General features: G+C 45.2%; 1 protein-coding gene across 8 annotated transcripts in view; it reads left to right on the plus strand.

Moving 5' to 3' along the window:
• LOC136004181 (protein ARK2N-like) overlaps positions 1-22,107 on the plus strand; it is a 97,322-nt gene that overhangs the window by 59,778 nt on the left and 15,437 nt on the right. Inside the window, exons 4-5 of one of the 8 annotated variants that reach the window (XR_010608256.1) lie at positions 5,838-8,146; positions 8,265-8,350. The exons of 1 other annotated variant lie outside the window; for it this stretch is intronic. Coding sequence is in view for 6 of the 7 variants with exons in the window: in XM_065660448.1 (XP_065516520.1) it covers positions 875-1,086 (212 nt within the window). In the remaining variant the exon portion in view is untranslated. Of the gene's footprint in view, positions 1-874; positions 2,667-5,837; positions 10,132-15,080; positions 15,383-22,107 lie in introns of those variants that run through there. 6 more of the 8 variants (XM_065660451.1, XM_065660452.1, XM_065660449.1 and 3 more) reach the window with 6 other exon arrangements.

Raw genomic sequence — 22,107 nt, forward strand, 5'->3', positions numbered from 1 at the left:
GATAGGCTGAGAAAGTTGGGGCTGTTCAACCTGGAGAAGAGAAAGCTGCGTGGAGACGTAATAGCAGCCTTCCAGTATCTGAAGAGGGCCTATAGGGATACTGGGGAGGGACTCTTTGTCAGGGACTGTAGTGACAGGACAAGGGGTAACGGGTTAAAACTTAAACAGGGGAAGTTTAGATTGAATATAAGGAGGAAATTCTTTCCTGTTAGGGTGGTGATGGACTGGAATGGGTTGCCCAGGGAGGTTGTGGGTGCTCCATCCCTGGCAGTGTTCAAGGCCAGGAATTGCTTGAAGGAGTCCAGCGCAGAGCCACAAAGATGATTAAGGGAGTGGAACATCTCCCTTATGAGGAGAGGCTGAGGGAGCTGGGTCTCTTTAGCTTGCAAAAGAGGAGACTGAGGGGTGACCTCATCATTGTTTACAAATATGTGAAGGGTAGGTGTCAGGATGATGGAGCTAGGCTTTTTTCAGTGATATCCAGTGATAGGACAAGGGGCAATGGGTGTAAACTGGAACATAGGAAGTTCCACATTAACATCAGGAAGAACTTCTTTACTGTAAGAGTGACAGAGCACTGGAACAGGTTGCCCAGGGGGGTTGTGGAGTCTCCTACACTGGAGATATTCAAGGCCCGCCTGGACAAGTTCCTGTGTGATGTACTGTAGGTTACCCTGCTCTTGCAGGGGGGTTGGACTAGATTATCTTTTTAGGTCCCTTCCAACCCTTGGGATTCTGTGATTCTGTGATTCTGTGGATGAAGCCTTGGGTTGGGTGGTTTGGTGTGAGGTGTACCTGTCCATGGCAGGGGGGTTGGAACTAGATGATCTTGAGGTCCTTTCCAACCCTAACTATTCTATGATTCTATGATAAGGGGAATTACAAGGGAAGAGAATACAGCCGCTCACCACCCACCGAGAGATGCCCTGCCCGACCCGAGCAGTGATCAAGCTCTCCTCTGGTAACTGCCCCAGTTTATTCAGTGGGCGTGACGTGCTGTGTTATGGAATACCTCTTTGGCTAGTTTTGGTCAGATGTCCTGTCTCTGCTTCCTCCTGGCTTCCCCTCCTCCCTGGCATTGCATGAGACTCAGAAAGTCCTTGGTCGGAGTAAACATTACTGAGCAACAACTAAAACCATCAGTGTTATCAGCGTTGATGCCTGGCTGATAGTCAAAGCCACAGCACTGCACCAGCTACTAAGAAGGAGAAAAATGTCTGCTACTGCTGAACCCAGGACAGAATCCACCCCTTATTCCATACCTTTCACGTCATGTTCAGATCTCACATTTTTCAATATACCATCACTCTTGTGTCATATGTATATATATCCATCCATATAAACACAAGGAGAGAGAGAGAGAGAACATTACTTCTTGCATGGACCAATCCCTATAAAGCTGCTGAGTTCATCCGGTCCATGATGTTCGGCTCCATCTCTTGTCACAGTCTGTCAGAGAAGGAGAGATGGTGTGCAGTGTTGGATTGTTGCCTGGTGATGATACCGCAGAAGTCGTCTGGTTACATCAAAGTTCATTCTTTGATGGTCAGAAGGAAGTCAGGGCCTGTCGCTGGTGACCTGAAGACATCTACTTGGTGGGCTAAAAAAGTGCTACATAGAAAGCAGCCACATACAATTGAGTTCATTGGCTGTTTTCCCCTAAAATCAAATCCCCTTGATGTACACATCAGACTTCCCTACCTTCCCATATATCAGGGTGCCTGAGAAAAAGCAATCCCACAAGTGGGTTTGCCTTTACCAGAAGCAGGAATAACCCAGACTGTCTTCCCCAGCAAATTCTTTATGTGCACCAGTGAAACTTTATCCCCCTCTACAGTATGTAAAAGTTCTGACAGGGCTGGGACAGCCCTGTTGGCAGATCCTCTGATGTTGACCAATCGGGTGGCTTTTAGTGAATGTGTATCCCAGTGTTTGAAAGTCCCACCACCTATTGCTCTCAGTGTAGTTTTTAACAGCCTATTGTACTGTTCAATTTTCCCATAGGCTAGTGCATGGTAGGGGATGTGATATATCCACTCAATGCCATGCTCTTTGGCCCAAGTGTCTATAAGGTTGTTCGGGAAATGGGTCCCATTGCCTGACCCAGTTCTCTCTGGGGTGCCGTGTCGCCACAAAATCTGTTTCTCAAGGCCATAGGATAGTGTTCCAGACAGTGACGTGGGGCACAGCATATGTTTCCAGCCATCCGGTGGTTGCTTCCACCATAGTAAGCACATGGCGCTTGCCTTGACAGTTTGGTGGGAGTGTGATATAATCAGTCTACCAGACCTCCCCATATTTGTGCTTCAGCCATCGTCCTCCATACCAAAGAGGCTTTAACCGTTTGGATTGATTAACTGCAGAACATTTTTCACAGTCACGAATAATCTGGGCAGTAGTGTCCATTGTTAAGTCCACCCCTCGATCATGGGCCCATCTATATGTTGCATCTCTGCCCTGATGGCCTGAAGTGTCATGGGCCCACCAGGACAATAATAATTAGTTGTGAAAGGAAGACTTGGACGACTCAATATGAGTTAACAGCAAGCTTCGTTTATTGGGCTTCTACCTTCAGTTAATATAACAGTAAATATGCAAATACTAGGCACTTGATTGGTTCTGGCACAAATAAGGCATTGCGTAAGCTCTACATTTTTGCAGCTACACCGTGCACCCCCCCACCATCCTCCTTCTCATGCACTTATCGCTTAGTGTCCTTGGCTGTGATTGGTCATAGTATGTTGCTGTTTGCTGGTGTCCTTCAGTTCCTCATTATCTGGCGTGAGAAGTCTGCACCATGTTCTACACAGATGTCTTGTTTCAGCTCGTTGATGGGAACGTGACCTTTTTCGACAAGCCAATCCCCCACAATAATTCACCTTTATGTTGCCAATCTAAGTCCATCTGAGCCATACAGTTGCCTTCCATCTCCAATGCTTTCCCACAATACGGCAGGACCCATCAGGAAACAAGGCATATTGCTTTTCACTTTCTGACAATTTATTCTATGATGGGGCCTCTTCAGCATGCATCACCTCCTCCTCTGGTGACATTTCAAAATCTTTGCCCTCTGGCCAGTCCATGATGACTTGTAGAATGCCTGGATGAATGGGAATGACAATTCAATCTCATTCTGTAATTAGTGCAGTCCACTTACTCCATGTAGCTTTGGATGCATGATGTGTAGAGGAGACCCTGCCTTTTAATCCAGCCCAGCACGGGCAACTGGGGTGCCAGGAGGAGCTGTGCTTCAGTACCAATCACTTCTGAAGCAGCTTGACCCCCTTCATAGGCTGCCAGTATCTCTTTTTCATTTTGGGTATGGCTGGCCTCAGATCCTCTGTATCCCCGACTCCAAGTCCAAGGCATCATAGAATCATAGAATAGTTAGGGTTGGAAAGGACCTCAGGATCATTTAGTTCCAACACCCCTGCCAGGGGCAGGGACACGTCATACTAAACTGTGTCACCCAAGGCTCTGTCCAACCTGGCCTTGAACACCACCTGGGATGGAGCATTCACTACTTCCTTGGGCAACCCACTCCAGTGCCTCACCACCCTAACAGTAAAGAACTTCTTCCTTATATCCAATCTAAACTTCCCCTGTTTAAGTTTTAACCCGTTACCCCTTGTCCTGTCACTACAGTCCCTGATGAAGAGTCCCTCCCCTGCACCCTTATAGGCCCCCTTCAGATAGTGGAAGGCTGCTATGAGGTCTCCATGCAACCTTCTCCAAGCTGAACAGCCCCAACTTTCTCAGGCTATCTTCATAAGGGAGGTGCTCCAGGCCCTGATCATCCTCGTGGCCCTCGTCTGGACTTGTTCCAACAGTTCCATGTCCCTTTTATGTTGAGGACACGAGAAATGCACACAGTACCCCAAGAGAGGTCTCACGAAAGCAGCGTAGAGGGGCAGGATCATCTCCTTCAACCTGCTCGTCACACTCCTTTTGATGCAGCCCAGGGTATGATTGGCTTTCTGGGCTGTGAGCGCACACTGTCCGTTCATGTTCATTTGCTCATTGACGAACACCCCCAAGTCCTTCTCCACAGGACTGCTCTGAATCTCTTCTCTGCCCAACCTGTAGCTGCGCCTGGGATTGCTCCGACCCAGGTATAGGACCTTGCACTTGTCATGGTTAAACTTCATGAGGTTGGCATCAGCTCACCTCACAAGCATGTCAAGGTCCCTCTGGGTGTCATTCCTTCCCTCTAGCATATCAACCAAGCCACACAGCTTGGTGTCATTGGCAAACTTGCTGAGGGTGCACTCAATCCCACTGTCCATGTCACTGACAAAGTCTACCTCGATTCTTCCCAGGAGCTTTCTGCCAGAGGCTTCAGCTAGGACCATCCTCCCCAGCTGCAGTGTACATCACATTTACTGCATCTGGGCTGTTCCGGTCCAAGGGCTACTGCATGAACTGTCTCTCGTTTACTTTTCTCAAAGTCTTGTTGTTGCTCAGGGCCCCATTTAAAATCATTTTTCTTCCAGGTCACATGATAGAGAGAGCTTACAATCAAACTGTAATTTGGGATGTGAATTCTCCAGAACCCCACAGCACCCAAGAATGCTTGTGTTTCTTTCTTATTAGTTGGTGGAGACATTGCTGTTATCGTGTTGATCACATCTGTGGGGATCCAGCGACATCCATCTTGCCATTTTATTCCCAAAAATTTAATCTCCTGTTCAGGTCCCTTGACCTTACTCCATTTTATGGCAAAACCTACTTTCAGCAGGATTTGAATTATTTTCCTCAATTTCTCAAAGACTTCTTCCACTGTATCGCCCCACACGATAATGTCATCAATGTATTGCAGGTGTTCCGGAGCTTGCCCCTGTTCCAGTGCAGTCTGGATCAGTCCATGGCAGATGGTAGGGCTGTGTTTCAACCTCTGGGGCAATTGGTTCCAAGTGTACTGGTCTCCCCTCTAAGTAAAAGCACACTGTGTTCTGCACTCTGCTGCAAAAGGAATTGAGAAAAATGCTTTCGCGATATCAGTTGTGGCATACCATTTTGTTGCCTTTGACTCCAGTTCGGACTGAAGTTCTAGCATGTCCGGTACGGCAGCACTCAATGGTGGTGTGACTTCATTCTGGCCATGACAGTCTACTGTTAGTCTCCACTCTCTGTTAGACTTTCACACTGGCCATATGGGGCTATTAATGGGTTTTCGGGTTCTACTGATCACTCCTTGGCTCTCCAGTCTACAGATCAGCTTACGGATAGGAATCAGGGTGTCTGGGTTGGTGCGATATTGCTGCCAGTGCACTGTTGTGTTTGCTATTGGCACTTGTTCTTTGGCCTTTAGGAACCCCACAGCAGAAGGATCCTCTGAGAGACCAGGCAAGGTGAACAGCTGCTCAATTTCCTCTCTCTCCAAAGCAGCAATACCAAAAGCACATTGGTACCCTTTTGGGTCTTTGAAGTACCTCTCCTGAGGTAGTCTATGCCAAGGATGCATGGAGCCTCCGGACCACTCACAGTGGTGTGCTTTTGCCACTTCCTCTCAGTCAGGCTGATTTCAGCCTGTAGTACAGTCAACTCTTGGGATCCACATGTCACTCCAGAGATATACATGGGTTCCACCCCTTGACAGCTTGACGTCATCAGGGTACACTGTGCACCAGTGTCTACTAGAGCCTTAAACTTCTGTGGGACTGATGTGCCAGGCCATCTGATCCACACAGTCCAGTAAATCCAATTGTCCCCTACCTCCACCTGTCTGGAGGCAGGGCACCTCTAATAGTGATCATAAGATACTCCACTTACGTCTTGTAGAAAGGGATTAGAATTCCTTGTCTGATGGCACAACATTTATCACTTCTTGTTGACAGAGATTTGTCATTATCACGGGAGCTGGAGTAAAATCAGCTCTTCCACTCCGTCTGGGAACCTACCTGCTCACCAGAGACTGAAGCCTCAGCTTTCATGGGATGATCATCCTTGACCTTTTTTCTCCTCTTCAATTCACGCACCCATTCCTCCATAGCTGAGGTAGGTTTTCCACCCCGCTTCCTCATGTCTTCTCCGTGATCCTGCAGTTAAAACCATAGTGTGGCCTGTGGTGTATAAGTCCTATATCTTCTCTCTTGAGCAGTAGAACGACTTTTGTTAATAGCTGAGATGTGGGTTGGTACATGTGGGGAGCGTGATAGATCATACAGATCATCTCTCAATTGTTTGAACTCCTGAGACAGTTTTTCCACAGCTGAAATGATGGAAGGGGTGAGATTGCCTTCAAACTCCCGGAGTTTATGAATCACTTCGTCCACTCTTGATGGTGCTACATCATTCCAGGTTATTGCTGCCAATGATGATGGTGCATTCCGTGTAAATTTCCGCCACATGGGTCATGTACTTTTGACTTCATCTGGATCTGTGGGTCCTTTCCCAGCATCCGGCCTGCTTTAGATCATCTCTACAATGGCTGATTCCCTCAGAGACTGGATGCCTTTCTCTAGAGTATTCTGCTTGGCTGAGCAACCCAGAACATTGCCCTTGCATGGAAACCTTTTTTCACAGCTGCCAGGAGCTGCCTCCAAAGGCTGAGGGACTGTTTCTCTTTTGCAATTGCTTTGTCAATTCCTCTTTCCCTTCCAAGTGATCCCAGCTGCTTGGCTTCCCTACCTTCTAGTTCATGACCATCGGCCCCATTGCCCAGCATTGGAGTAACCAGGTGATGGTGATGATGTGCTTCCCTGGCTGACAGGTAAAATCTTTTCGCATATTGGTTGAGGTCCGAAGTCGAGAAGTCACCTCTTCTTCTTCCTCCTCTGATTCACGTAATAACTCCTGATCAGATGCTGTCCCGGGTAGTAAGTTTCTTCATCTTGCTTCTTCATCTTTCTTGCCTGCTTTTTTTGCTGGTGTAGCTGCTGTGCTTGGAGTTGGAATAGTTGCCTTGTCTGTTGTTTTGCCATCAAATACAGAGACATCTTTTTCCCTTTGAAGGTGCTGGATAGTGTTGAACAGGGCTCTGTAAGCATAGGCCAAGCCCCAGCACGTTGTCCATGATTTGTCCCTCTCTGGTATGACCAGGATGACAACACACCTCATTTAAATGTTTTACTATTTTTTTTTTATTTTGCACTTGTTCAGTGGTGAAATTCAAAAGCACTGGAGGGGCCCACTGGACTAGATACTTGCCTATACTATCCTACACACCCTTCCACTCATGACTCTCCAACCTCGGGGAAAATCTCTTGGTCCTCCTATATTGTCGCGTAAACCTAGACAAGACCCAAACCCGACTCTGCTTAACTTTCAAGATCAGAAGAAGTGGTTGTGGGTAAAGCACACTCTGTATGTGTGCCAACATGGTGTTCCCCATCACAGTCTGCAGGCAGGTCTCAAGGGTACCCAAAGGCCATTCAAAACCCTCATAACTCTCAAATGATGCTGTAAACTGTCTGGTGGGGGGGCTGGGAAGGTAAGGCAATGTCTCCTTCACAGGTTGGCCATTTGAGGAGTGGAAAAATGCTGTGTAATTGCTAAACACTTCTATTATATACCTCCTAAAGGACAGAGGTGGTGACCACACGGGGAACGCAAGCCAAATCAGTTTCATGATCAATGAGTCTATTGTATTACAAGTCATTTCCATGAAGTACAGTGAAACAAGAACCTTAGCCCAGGCCCCCCCAGCTGTTAGACACTAAACCAGTAAATACTGGCTTTAAGTAAGGTACGACATGTTGAAACTCTGAGATCAAGAGCAACAACTTTGAGAGCCAATAAATCATTATTGTGATGAGTGACTATTAATCTGAAACAATAACAGCTTATCACAAATACGATTAGACACACTCTAGTCAAATATATCGTTATCTCAACCCTTCTTGCCCCAAATTGGGCGCCAAAAAGAACTGTCGTGGTTTAATCCCAGCCGGCAACCCAGAACTGTGCAGCTGCTCGCTCACTCCCCCCACTTCTTCCCCCCGCTCCCAGAGGGATGGGGAGGAGAATCGAAAGAATGTAACTCCCACGGGTTGAGATAAGAACAGTCCTGCTACTGAGGTATAATAAGAAACCACTATTGCTGCCACCAATAATAATAACGATAAGGGAAATAACAAGGGAAGAGAATACAACCGCTCACCACCCACTGACCGATACCCAGCCCGACCCGATCAAGCCCTTCCAGGTAACTGCCCCCAGTTTATATACTGGGCTTGACATGCTGTGGTATGGGATACCTCTGTGGTTAGTTTGGATCACGTGTCCTGTTTCTTCTTCCTTCCTTCTTCCCCTCCTCCCTGCAGAACATGAGACTCCTAAATTCCTTGGTCAGAGTAAATATTACTTAGTAACAACTGAAAACATCGTCATTATCAGCGTTGATGCCTGGCTGAAATTCAAAACCACAGCACTGCACCAGCTACTAAGAAGGAGAAAAATGACTGCTACTGCTGAACCCAGGACACTGGTCTCCAATATTATATTGAGACACTGACCACAATTCTTTGCGTGCAGCCATCCAGCCAGTTCTTTATCAAACAAGTGGTCCATCTGTCAAACTGATGTCTCTCCAATTTAGAGAAAAGGTTATCATATGGGACAGCGTCGAACGCTTTGCACAAGCCCAAGTAGACGATGTTAAATGCTCTGCCCTGTCCATCAGTTCTGTAGCCCCATCAAAGAAGGCCACCAAACTGGTCAGGCAGGATTTCCCCTAAGTGAAGCCATGTTGGCTGTCACCAGCCACCTCATTCTTTTACATGTGCCTTTGCACACTTTCCAGGAAAATCTGCTCCAGAATTTTGCCAGGCACAGAGGTGAGAGTGACTGGTTTGTAGTTCCCTGGGACATCCATTTTCCCCTTCTTGAAAATGGTGTACGTGGACTAAGTGGGATGCACTAACTACAGAATGAGATTGTATAGCAATTTGCAGTCGTCCAGGAATTCTGGAAGTCATCATGGACTGGCCAGAGTTCAAAGATTTTGGAATGACACCATAGGCAGAGGTGATGCATTCTGAAGAGGCCCCACCATATAATAAACTATCAGAAAGTGAAAAGCAATATGTCTTGTTTCCTGATGGGTCCTGCCGTATTGTGGGAAAGCATCGGAGATGGAAGGCAACTGTATGGAGTCCTTGACAACAAGTTGCAGAAACTGCTGAAGGAGAGGGTGAATCGAGTCCATTTGCCGAGGTGAAAGCCATCCAGCTGGCCTTGGACATTGCTGAACAAGAAAAGTGGCCAGTACTTTATTTCTATACTGACTCATGGATGGTGGCAAATGCCCTGTGGGGGTGGTTGCAGCAATGGAAGCAGAGCAATTGGCAAAGCAGAGAGAACTGCACTGTGCAAGATATCGCTGTATCACTGCCCGAGTGCAGAACCTGGTGGTGAAGGTACGCTACATAGTTGTTCATGTACCCAAGAGTCGGGCCACTGAGGACCACCAGAACAACCAAAAAGTGGAAAAGGTTGCGAAGACTGAAGTGACTCAGATGGACATAGATTGTCAACATAAGAGTGAATTATTTTTGTCCCAATGTGCCCATGACTCTTCAGGCCATCAGGGCAGAGATGCAACATACAGATGGGCTCGTGATGGAGGGGTGGACTTAACATTGGACACTATTGCCCAGATTATTCATGACTGTGAAACGTGCTGCAACTAAGCAATCCAAATGGTTAAAGCCTCTATGGAGGACGATTGCTGAAACACAAATATGGGGAGGTCTGGTAGATTGATTATATCACACTCCCACCAACCTGCCAAGGCAAGCACTGTGTGCTTACCGTGGTGGAATGGATTCTTGGTGCATAATGTGGGAAGGTGGGAATATCCAATGTGTGCCTCAAGGGGATTTTATTTTAGGGGAAAACAGCCAATGAACTCAACTATATGCTCTTGCTTGCTATGTAGCATTTTTATAGCCCTCCAACTAGTTGTCTTCAGGTCACCATAGACTGGCCATGACTTCCCTCCAACCATCATCCCAACAAAGAATGAACTTTGATGAAACCAGACGAGCTCAGCAGTGACCAGACGAATTCTGCAGTATCATCAACAGGCAACAATCCAACACTGCACACCATCTCTCCTTCTCTGAAAGACTGTTAAAAGACCGACACTGTGGACCGGATGAACTCAGCAGCTTTATAGGGATTGGTCCATGCGGTAAGGAATGAGATCTCTCACTTTGTGTGTGTGTTGATGTATATATATATGAGACAAGAGTGATGGTATATTGAAAAATGTGTGATCTGAGCATGACATGAATGGTATGGAATAAGGGGTGGATACTGTCCTGGGGTCAGCAGTAGCCATCAATTTTCTCCTTCTTTGTAGCTGCTGAAGTGCTGTGGTTTTGAATTTCAGCCTGAGAACAGCTCTGATAACACCAGTGGTTTTAGTTGTTGCTCAGTAATGTTTACTCTGACCAAGGACTTTGTGAATCTCATGCTCTGCCAGAGAGGAGGGGAAGCCGGGAGGAAGCAGAGACAGGACACCTGACCCAAACTACCCAAAGAGGTATTCCATACCACAGCATGTCATGCCCACTATATAAACTGGGGTAGTTACCCGGAAGGGCATGATCACTGCTCGGGTGGGGCTGGGCATCGGTTGGTGGGTGGTGAGCGGTTGTATTCTCTTCCCTTGTTATTTCCCTTATCATTATTATTATTGGTGGCAGCAGTAGTGGTTTTGTGTTATACCTTAGTTACTGGGCTGTTCTCATTTCAACCTGTGGGAATTACATTCTTTTGATTCTCCTCCCCATCCCTCTGGGAGTGGGGGGAGGAAGGGGGGGGGAGTGAGTGAGAGGCTGTGATGTTTTGGGTTGCCAGCTGGGCTTAAACCACAACAATTACTTAGCAACAACTGAAAACATCATTGTTATCAGTGTTGTTCCCAGGCTGAAATTCAGAAACCCAGCACTGCGCTGACTACTGAGAAGGAGAAAATTGACTTCCACTGCTGAACCAAGGACAAGTATCTTTGTCCTAATGATAAGCAGAGTGGACTTATCCTCCAATACTAGTTTGTGTAAATCTTTCCAGCACTATGTATGCACAGCCCTCTGCTTGAGGTCTCCTACTGAAAACTGTTCATAGAATCATAGTATAGAATCACAGAATAGAATCACAGAATAGTTAGGGCTGGAAAGGACCTTAAGATCATCTAGTTCCAACCTCCCTGGCAGGGGCGGGTACACCTCACACTAAACCATGTCACCCGAGGCTCTGTCTAATCTGGCCTTGAACACCGCCAGGGATAGAGCATTCACAATTTCCCTGAGCAACCTATTCCAGTGCCTTACCACCCTTACAGTAAAGAACTTCTTCCTTATATCCAATCTAAACTTCCCCTGTTTAAGTTTTATTCTATTACCCATTGTCCTATCACTGCGGTCCCTAATGAAAAGTCCTCAATAATATTTGCCCTCTATGATAATGGAAATGTGAAGTAAATGTGAAGTTGCTATTTAAAATCAGTTTTAGTAGATATGGACTACGTTCAGCAACTGCAGACTGAAAGCACACTTTTGTGCTTTCCTTTGTTCATGTTACTATCTCCCTAAGACTAGTTTTTACTGGCTCCATTGAACACTCACCCGTTTCAGTTGCTCAAATCCTATTTAGAATTTTATTTCTCTTGCAGGTCTAGGCTTGCAGTTGTGAAGTATTGATGGGCATCTGACAGGGTTGACGTTTGGAAAAGGTTTAGGTTTCTTATCAGTATTTTTTGCATGCTTAGTTAGTATAGTGCTTGGATCCCGTTCTTTTGCTCACACAGGTTTTTATTGTGCTCCATATTCCATGTCATTGTTGGACTGGTACGAGTTGTAACACTAGAGTTTGTCCATCATTTGTAGTTTTTCAGATTGCTAGTGAATTGATTGTGCTTGTCATCATTGGAATATTACTTGGCATCTACTTAGGGACACCAAGTCACGTGTTTCAGTTTGTTTAAATTTTTCTCCAATAGTTTTTTTTTTTTAATCAATCATGCATGCGTATAAAGCAGTTTTCTCTTTTTTCCTAGTTGTCCCCCCCCTCCTTTTCTGGTTGCTTTTACTTGGTATCTTCCCTTAGCTACAGATTGGAAAGCATGCTCATGAAGCTAATGCTTGATTGAATGTGTTGCTATTGGCTACTTGTGTGACTTGTTTGAGGATAAACACTTTTGTTTTACCTAAGTTGTGAATAAAAGACAGACTAGGGACAATGTGGGCCCTCTCCAGAAGCTATTAGGAGAACTGGCTACACAGGATTTGGAGAAGGCTGAGGTTCTTAATGACTTCTTTGCCTCAGTCTTCACTGGCAAAGGCTCTGACCACAGCACCCAAGTCTTGGAAGGCAGATGCAGGGACTGTGAGAATGAAGACCTTAGGCCCACTGTAGGAGAGGATCTGGTTTAAGACCATCTTAAAAACCTGAACATACACAAGTCCATGGGACCTGATGGAATCCATCCACGGGTCCTGAAGGAGCTTGCGAATGAAGCTGCTAAGCCACTGGCCATCATATTTGAAAAATCATGGCAGTCAGGTGAAGTTCCCGACTACTGGAAAAAGGGAAATATAATCCCCATTTTCAAGAAGGGGAAAATGGAAGACCCGGGGAATTACAGACCAGTCACTCTCACCTCTGTGCCTGGTAAAATCTTGGAGCAGATTCTCCTGGAAGGCATGCTAAGGCACATGAAAAACAACAAGGTGCTTGGTGACAGCCAGCATGGCTTCACTAAGGGGAAATCCTGCCTGACCAATTTGGTGGCCTTCTATGATGGGGCTACAGAATTGATGGATAAGTGTAAAGCAGTTGATGTCATCTACCTGGACTTGTGGAAAGCGTTTGACACTGTCCCACACCACATCCTTCTCTCTGAATTGGAGAGACATCAATTTGATAGATGGACCATTCAGTGGATAAGGAACTGGCTGGATGGCCGCACACAAAGAGTTGTGGTCAATGGCTCGATGTCCGGCTGGAGACCGGTAACGAATGGTGTCCCTCAGGGATCGGTGTTGGGACCGGTCTTGTTTAACATCTTTGTCAGCAACATGGATAGTAGGATTGAGTGTGCCCTCAGCAATTTTGCCAGTGACACCAAACTGTGTGGTTAGGTTGATACACTGGAGGGAAGGAACGCCATCCAGAGGGACCTTGACACGTTTGTGAGGTGGGCCGATGCCAACCTTATGAAGTTTAACCATGCCAAGTGCAAGGTCCTACACCTGGGTTGTTGTTCATTCTGAACAATCACATCCAAAACTAAATAGCATATCTGAGAAGGAAATGATACATATATATTCAGAGAAGTTAGTACTCAGAGTGTGAGATTTTTAATACTATTTCATGAAACCACAGCCAAGAGAGATGGGCATAACCTAAGTAGATCTGGAGAAAATAAATTGCACTATCTTAAATTAAAACAAACAAAATGTAAATGTCTGGGATGTTTGACCATTACACAAAACCTGTGTTTCTGAAATACAGTCCGTGTGCCTTCACAAAGAAACAGGAAAGGTTACCCCAGCACCCAAACATCTATTTATGTATACAGCCAGTAGCAGCTACAGCTACCACCAGTGCTTACAAGAGCAAAATAATTTTTGGAGCACTAGGGTTTTACTATCACTTGTTTAAGATTTACCAGCTGGAAATGGAGTGATCATTTTAAAGACTCCAGTAAATTCTTATCACTAAATCATGTAAAAGATTAATCTATCTTTATTTTTTGTCTAGTTATTATTAGCTTGCAATTAAATTGTCTCATAGCTATTATGAACATAATAGGTAAAAATACTGTGCAAATAAATAGGTATGTACCTCAGTCCATCAAGGCACTTAAACGTGTGCTTATCTTTAAATACATGATTTGGTCTCATTGACTATAATCACTGAAAGCTGAAGTGGGGTTGTACTCATTATCAGTGAGCATTTCCCAGCATGTTTGTAAGTTTCAGTTAAGACTAAAGAAAAATCAAATGTAATGGCTATAATAATGTAATTACAAGAGCTCTTTTGTAATTATTGTAATGAAAGTATCATTGTGCCCTTATTTTAATAGTGGTTTAATTTCATATAGAAAGATAGCTTTTCTCTTTGTCTCATCAAGCCTCACTTAAAATTTTTCTCTTTTTTAAAGTCCAATGGGTAAAACTGCTAGCAGGAAACCATGCTTCTGAATAATGCATAGTGCTACATAAGATGGGGCAGACTTCTTCAAGATCCTTGGGATCCATGCACATATTTTGTGTGGGATATCACTTTACACCCACTGGTAGAATTCAGTTCTTAAAAATTAATTTAATCACCACCCCACCCCCAAGTTTAAGTTTAGTTTCAGCTTTGTTTACTGGGTATTTAAGATGTCATGGACTCTACAAATGGAAAATCCATGAAGATGACATTTTGGAGAGGGACATGTTAATAAGATGCATAACTGATAAAACACTGCAGCTAAGATTCTTGTGCCTGAATGTCGTGGTTTAAACCCAACCACAAACCTCGTTCACTCGCTCCCCCACACTTCTTGCCCTCCTCCTGCTCCTTGGAGGGACGGAGAGGAGAATCGAAAAGAATGCAACTCCCACGGGTTGAGATAAGCACAGTTTAGTAACTAAGGTATAACACAAACCACTACTGCTACCACCAATAATAATAATGATAAAAGAAATAACAAGAGGAAAGAATACAACACCTCAACACCAGCCGACTAATAGCTCGGCCCACTCCCCCCAGCAGAGCACCGACCGATACCTCATCCAACCCTGCTGTCCCAGCCCTTACGGGTCACTCCCGTTACATCCTGGGCATGACGTGCTGTGGTATGGAATACCCCTCTGGTTAGTTTGGGTCAGGTGTCCTGTCTCTGCTTCCTCCCTGCCTCCCCTCCTCCCTGGCAGAGCATGAGGCTCAGAAAGTCCTTGGCCAGACCTGACATTTGAGCAGCAACTGAAAACATCGGCGTTATCAACACTGTTCCCAGGCCAAAAAATCAAAACACAGCACTGCACTAGCTACTAAGAAGGAGAAAAATGACTGCTACTGATGACCCAGGACACTGAATTAAATCATAGCTTTAATCCTTTGTGCTGTTTTCCTTGCTACAGGTGTGTGCATCCCAGGGGAGGTGTGATTCAGAATGTGTCTTCCTGGAAGCATGGCTCAGGCTCGGAGTACATAAACACTCAGCAAACACAATCATGGACAGCTGTGACTTCCCAGCAGAACTGGTCTTCACCCCCAGAAGTAGTAGACCTCACTTCCGATGAGGATACCAGACACAAATATCTACTGTAATGCAGTGTCACTGTGTTTCTGTCTACTCCTTCTCTGCTTTGTGGCACAGTTGTTCACTGTTAAAGCTTCAGCTTCAGAAGCCCCGCTCCTAGTATTAAAAAATTCAAACTCATGAAGTTTTTCATTTCCATATGAATGTAGTATAATTTCAATATAATTTAAAATGTTTTTTCCTTCTCAAAGAGTGATTCCTCCTAGAATTTAAACCCAATAGCACCAAATTTTAAACACATCTACAGTTACTAACTTGTGCATGTTAATCTGTAGAAAATAACTGCAAATATATGTCTTCCCACCCTTTCTCACCTCCAACTTCAGAACATATTTATCAGTATTGAGTTTGTTGTTAGAAGTTAGTGTTTTGCTGTGTGAGCGTTTTGAGAAAAGCTGTGTCCTCACTGATTTCAGTGGAACTGGGTGTAATCCACTGTCCTGGGTTCAGCAGTAGCAGTCAGTTTTCTCCTTCTTAGTAGCTGGTGCAGCGCTGTGTTCTGACTTCCAGCCTGGGAACAGAGCTGATAACACCGATTGTTTTTAATTGTTGCTAAGTAATGTTTATTCTAGCTAAGGACTTTGTGAGTCTCATGCTCTACCAGGGAGGAGGGGAGGCCGGGAGGAAGCAGAGACAGGATACCTGATCCAAGCTAGCCAAAGAGGTATTCCATACCACGGCACATCATGCCCAGGATGTAACGGAGAGTTACCCCGGAAGGCCTAGTTCACTGCAGGGTTGGACAAGGTATTGGTCAGTGCTCGGTCAGGTGGGGTTGGGCAAGTTATTGGTCGACTGGTGCTGAGGTGTTGTATTCTTTCCTCTTGTTATTTCCTTTATCATTATTATTATTGGTGGTAGCAGTAGTGATTTGTGTTATACCTTAGTTACTAAATTGTTCTTATCTCAACCCGTGGGAGTTGCATTCTTTTCGATTCTCCTCTCCGTCCCTCCAGGAGTAGAGGGAGGGAAAGAAAGGGGGGAGTGAGTGAACAAGCTGTGTGACTTTGTTTAAACCACGACATCCACAGTTACAAAAATTGGGCCAAGAGTATCTATACCCAAGCTGATTTGGTTATGTTACCAGCAGGAGGAAATGTGTTTAATGCAAATGGTCCATAACATATGCACTGAGCAGCTTTTAATTAAAGGATTTTAATTTTCAATATAATTTATAGCTTACAGTCCTTCAGTGCTGAGTCTTCTGTCTACTTAACTACTGTGTTTCACTGATCATTTCCCAAAGCTTGTTATGGTTTAATATAGTAGTAGTGACTTAGTAGCAGATGATTATTGCAAAAACACAGGAAAATAATAAAAAGGCCTAACATCCCTCTCCTTTTTAAATATAGGTGAACTTTATCTATATCTGAGTCTTGCCCAGGGTAGGAGAATGAAAGAGAAAAAACATTTTGCTTGTAAAAAACAAAACAGAAAAACCCCCACAAAAACCAAACAAACTAAAAAAAACCACAAAAAAAAAAACACAAAAAAACAAACTGCCAAAGCCCCTGGCTGGCAAAGCACTTTAGCAGCTCTGTAGCTTGGGCTACAAAACTGATAGACAGGGGCAAAGCAATGTCATCTACCTGGACTTGTGCAAAGCATTTGACACTGTCCCGTATGACATCCTTGTCTATAAATTGGAGAGACATCAATTTGATGGATGGACTACTCGGTGGATATAGAATTAGCTGGATAGCCGCACCCAAAGAGTTGTGGTCAATGGCTCTATGTCCAGTTGGAGACCAGTGATGAGTTTTGTCCCTCAGGGATCAGTGTTGGGACCAGTCTTGTTCAACATCTTTGTCAGTGACATGGACAGTGGGATTGAGTGTGCCCTCAGCAAGTTTGCTGATGATGCTAAACTATGTGGTTCTGTTGATATGCTGGAGTGAAGGAATGCCATCCAGAGGGACCTTGACACCCTTGTGAGGTAGGCAGATGCCAACCTTATGAAGTTTAACCAAGCCAAGTGCAAGGTCCTGCACCTGGGTCGGAGCAATCCCAGGAACAGCTACAGGTTGGGCAGAGAAGAGATTCAGAGCAGCCCTGTGGAGAAGGACTTGGGGGTGTTGGTCGATGAGAAAATTGAACCTGAGCCAGCTTCGCTGTGTGCTCATAGCCCAGAAAGCCAACCGTGTCCTGGGCTGCATGAAAAAAAAAAGCATGACCAGCAGGTCGAAGGACGTGATTCTGCCCCTCTACCCTACTCTTGTGAGACCTCACTTGGAGTATTGTGTACAGTTGTAGCATCCCAAATATAAGAAGGACATGGAGCTGTTGATACAAGTCCAGAGAAGGCTGCAAGGATGATAAGGGTACTGGAGCAACTCCCATATGAAGACAGGCTGAGAAAGTTGGGCTTGTTCAGCCTGGAGAAGGGAAGGCTGTGTGGAGACCTCAGAGCAGCCTTCCAGTATCTGAAGGGGGACTATAAGGGTGCTGGGGAGGGACTCTTCATATGAGACTGTAGTGATAGGACATGGGGTAATGGGTCAAAACTTAAACAGGGGAAGTTTAGATTGGATATAAGGAGGAAATTCTTTCCTGTTAGGGTAGTGAGGCACTGGAATGGGTTTGCCAAGGAAGTTGTCAATGATCCATCCCTGGCGGTGTTCAAGGCCAGGTTGGACAGCGTCTTGGGTGACATGGTCTAGTGTGAGGTTTCCTGCCCATGGGAGGGGAACTGTAACTAGATGATCTTAAGGTCCTTTCCAACCCTAACCAGAACCCTAACCAGTCTGTGATTCAATGGCTGCACTTTAAAGAACAACTAGGTAAGGGATAAATATTCCTGTTTCAAGCTTTCTAAAACATGTAATTGCATGTAATTGCATGTAAATGTATTGCATGGCCAGAAAATGTATATTGTGCTTCTTGTGACAGATTTCTTTCTCTGGGGGTGGAGGGAGGGAGCGGCGTGTGGATGGAGCCCTGTCGTGGTTTAAACCGATCCACACAGCTCGTCCACTCACTCCCCCCCTTTCTTGCCCTCCCCCTGCTCCCAGAGGGACGGAGAGGAGAATCGAAAAGAATGCAACTCCCACGGGTTGAGATAAGAACAGTTTAGTAACGAAGGTATAACACAAACCACTACTGCTACCACCAACAATAATAATGATAAAGGAAATAACAAGAGGAAACAATACAACACCTCAGCACCAGTAGACCAATAACTCGCCCCATTCCCCCCAGCCAAGCACCGACCGATACCTCCTCCAACCCTGCAGTCCTCCAGCCCTTCCGGGTAACTCCCAGTTATATCCTGGGCATGACATGCTGTGGTATGGTATACCTCTTTGGCTAGTTTAGGTCAGGTGTCCCGTCTCTGCTTCCTCCCAGCTTCCCCTCCTCCCTGGCAGAGCATGAGGCTCAGAAAGTCCTTGGTCAGACCAAACATTTGAGCAGCAACTAAAAACATTGGCGTTATCAGCACTGTTCCCAGGCCAAAAAATGAAAACATAGCACTGCACTAGCTACTAAGTAGAAGAAAAATGACTGCTACTGCTGAACCCAGGACAAGTCCTGTACCCCTGAGGCACTGTATCAGTAGCAGCTGTTGATCTTTTCTCCTTGTATTTTAATTACACAGCTTGTTTTAGTGGGCTAGATCATATTCTGTATAGGTAACATTGGAACAATTACTTGGTGTGGCTGCTTTTTCCTGTTTCACAATTTCTGATGAAGATCATTTTTGAAGAAAGTTGCAGGGACCCATTTGTATTCCTCCTATGAAAAACTCTTTCAGTTTGTATATGATGTGACTTCTATGTATATATAAAAATGACTGCATTGTAACCAGACTTCCTCCAGTTGTGCACTGTGTTTGTTTAAAAAAATCACGTATTGTAGTCTGATGCAGGTTATTTTATTTAAAATGCTGCATATTGAGAGCAAAAGGTGCCTGGACACTTTTGCTCTTCTCAGCAAGAAAGAAATGTTAGCCATTGTATGGCTAAGAACCAATGCACTTGGCTGATCCAGAGCCCATAGATGTTGATGCAAGGCTTTCCCTTGGCTTCAGTGTGCATTGGCTCAAGCCCTTCACAGTTTAGCATTTCCTGAAATTGCTGGAGTGTGAACTTGGAATCTTCTGAAGGGAAGACAAATCACTGCTTAGAATGTGAATGTTTTAAAAGTGTTACTCTAGTTAAAAAATATGTTGCTTCTAGGCACTCTATTTAGTTCTTATTTTCCATTTAGTATTTAATGATCTTTGGAGAAAAAATAATAATAAAAGAGTGTTATATGAATATATTTTTTTTTTTGTGGTGTAAGATGAGAACTCTGTTTTGAAACAAGTCTGTAGCATAAACGTTAATCTATTTTAAGACAAAATAAAATAGTGTGTTATTTAAACAATAACAATATGTTTGGATTTTTTTTTTCCACTTTCTTTAAATGTGCTGGTTTTTGTCACATCTCCAAAATACAGCCTTAAGCTCTGGGAATGGGTTACAGCTGCCCAAATTCAGCACTGTTCTGTGCTGTAAATGTGTTTAATTATGAATGTCCAGAATGTTAATGTGATTTCCTAACCACAAAAGCTTGCTTTTATCTCCCAGACCAGGGCAGGAGCACCACTTCTCCCTGCAGCACTGGTAGGTGATATGAGGGGATGTGCAGGTCACAGCAATGAGTGGCCACTGCCTGTCATATTCTGCAGAATCCCTTCTAAGGATACAACTTTTGCACAGCATCCATCTCCCCACACACCACAGTCCTACAGGATTCTGAGCAACCTTCATATCTCGTCTGGTCACTGCTGAGCTCATCTGGTTTCATCAAAGTTCATTCTTTGTTGAGGTGATGATCAGAGGGAAATCAGGGTGAGTCAATGGTGACCTGAGGACAGTTCTGTTGCTGCTGCTGGATTTTCCCAGGAGTTTATTCTCCACTAATGATCATGACATCACATATTTTCTTTTCAAAGGCCAGAGTGGTGGAGATGGGCATCTAGCTGATGGGCTATAGAAGTGTTATATAGCAGGCAGCAGAATGTACTTGAGTTCACTGGCTGTTTTACCCCCAAATTAAAAACCCTTGATGTACACACGGGACTTCCCCATTTTCCTGCATTACTCACCAAGTATATCCAGGTCCCTGAGCAAAAGCAGTCCTATGAGTGGGTTTGCCTTTACCTGAAGCAGGAATAACCCAGACTGTCTTCCCCAACAAATTCTTTATGTGCACCACAGGAACTTTATCGTGGATGGTGGCAAATGCCCTGTAGGGGTGGTTGCAGCAATGGAAGCAGAGCAACTGGCAACGCAGAGGGAAACCCATCTGGGCTGCTGCACTGTGGCAAGATATCTCTGCTCGGGTGCAGAACCTGGTGGTGAGGGTACACCACATAGATGCTCATGTATACAAACTAATCAAGGAGAAAATGCGACATATAGATGGGCTCATGACCGAGGGGTGGACTTGACCATGGAAACTATTCCCCAGGTTATTCACAAATGTGAAGCGTGTGTTGCAATTAGGCAAGCCAAGCGGTTAAAGCCTCTCTGGTATGGAGGACAATGGCTGAAGTACAAATATGGGGAGGCTTGGCAGGTTGATCACCCTCTCACAGACCTGCAGAGGCAAGCACCATGTGCGTGGTGGAAGCAACCACTGGATGGCTGAAAACATATGATTTGCCCCACACCACTGCCCAGAGCACTATCCTGGGCCTTGAGAAACAAGACTTAAGCAACGTGACACCCCAGAAAGAATTTTTTCATTCAACAGTACTCATTTCTGGAATAACTTCATAGACACTTGGGCCAAAGAGCACGGCATTGAGTGGGTATATCATCACATCCCCTATCATGCACTAGCCTCTGGGAAAATCGAACGGTACAATTGGGCTGTTAAAAACTACACTGAGAGCAATGGGTGGTGGGACTTTCAAACACTGGGATACACATTTAGCAAAAGTTACCTGGCTAGTCAACACTAGGGGATCTGCCAACAGGGCTGGCCCAGCCCAATCAGAACTTTTACAAGATATAGAGGAGGATAAAGTTCCTGTGGTGCACATAAAAAATCTTCTGGGGAAAACAGTCTGGCTTATTCCTGCTTCAGGTAAAGTCCAATCCATTTGTGGGATTGCAAAATCTCAAGGTCCTGGGTAGCAATATCTTGCCACAGTGCAGCAGCCCAGATGGGTTTCCTTCTGCATTGCCAGTTACTCTGCTTCCATTGCTGCAACCACCACCACAGGGCATTTGCCACCATTCATGAGTCAGTATAAAGTACTGGCCACTTTCTCGTACAGCAATGTCCAAGGCCAGCTGGGTGGCTTTCACCTCGGCAAACTGATTTGAATCACCCTCTCCTTCAGCAGTTACTGTAACTTGTTGTTGAGGACTCCATACAGCTGCCTTCCATAGAATCATAGAATCATAGAATAGTTAGGGTTGGAAAGGACCTCAAGATCATCTAGTTTCAACCCCCCTGCCATGGGCAGGGACACCTCACACTAAACCATCCAACACAACGCTTCATCCAACCTGGCCTTGAACACCGCCAGGGATGGAGCACTCACAGCCTCCCTGGGCAACCGATTCCAGTGTCTCACCACCCTAACAGGAAAGAATTTCCTCCTTATATCCAGTTTAAACTTCCCCTGTTTAAGTTTTAACCCATTACCCCTTGTCCTGTCACTACAGTCCCTGATGAAGAGTCCCTCCCCAGCATCCCTATAGGCCCCCTTCAGGTACTGAAAGGCTGCTATTAAGTCTCCACACAGCCTTCTCTTCTCCAGGCTGAAAAGCCCCAACTTCCTCAGCCTGTCTTCATACGGGAGGCGCTCCAGTCCCCTGATCATCCTCGTGGCCCTCCTCTGGACTTGT

Source organism: Lathamus discolor, chromosome W (genome assembly GCF_037157495.1).
Source record: "Lathamus discolor isolate bLatDis1 chromosome W, bLatDis1.hap1, whole genome shotgun sequence".
Taxonomy (NCBI): domain Eukaryota; kingdom Metazoa; phylum Chordata; class Aves; order Psittaciformes; family Psittacidae; genus Lathamus; species Lathamus discolor.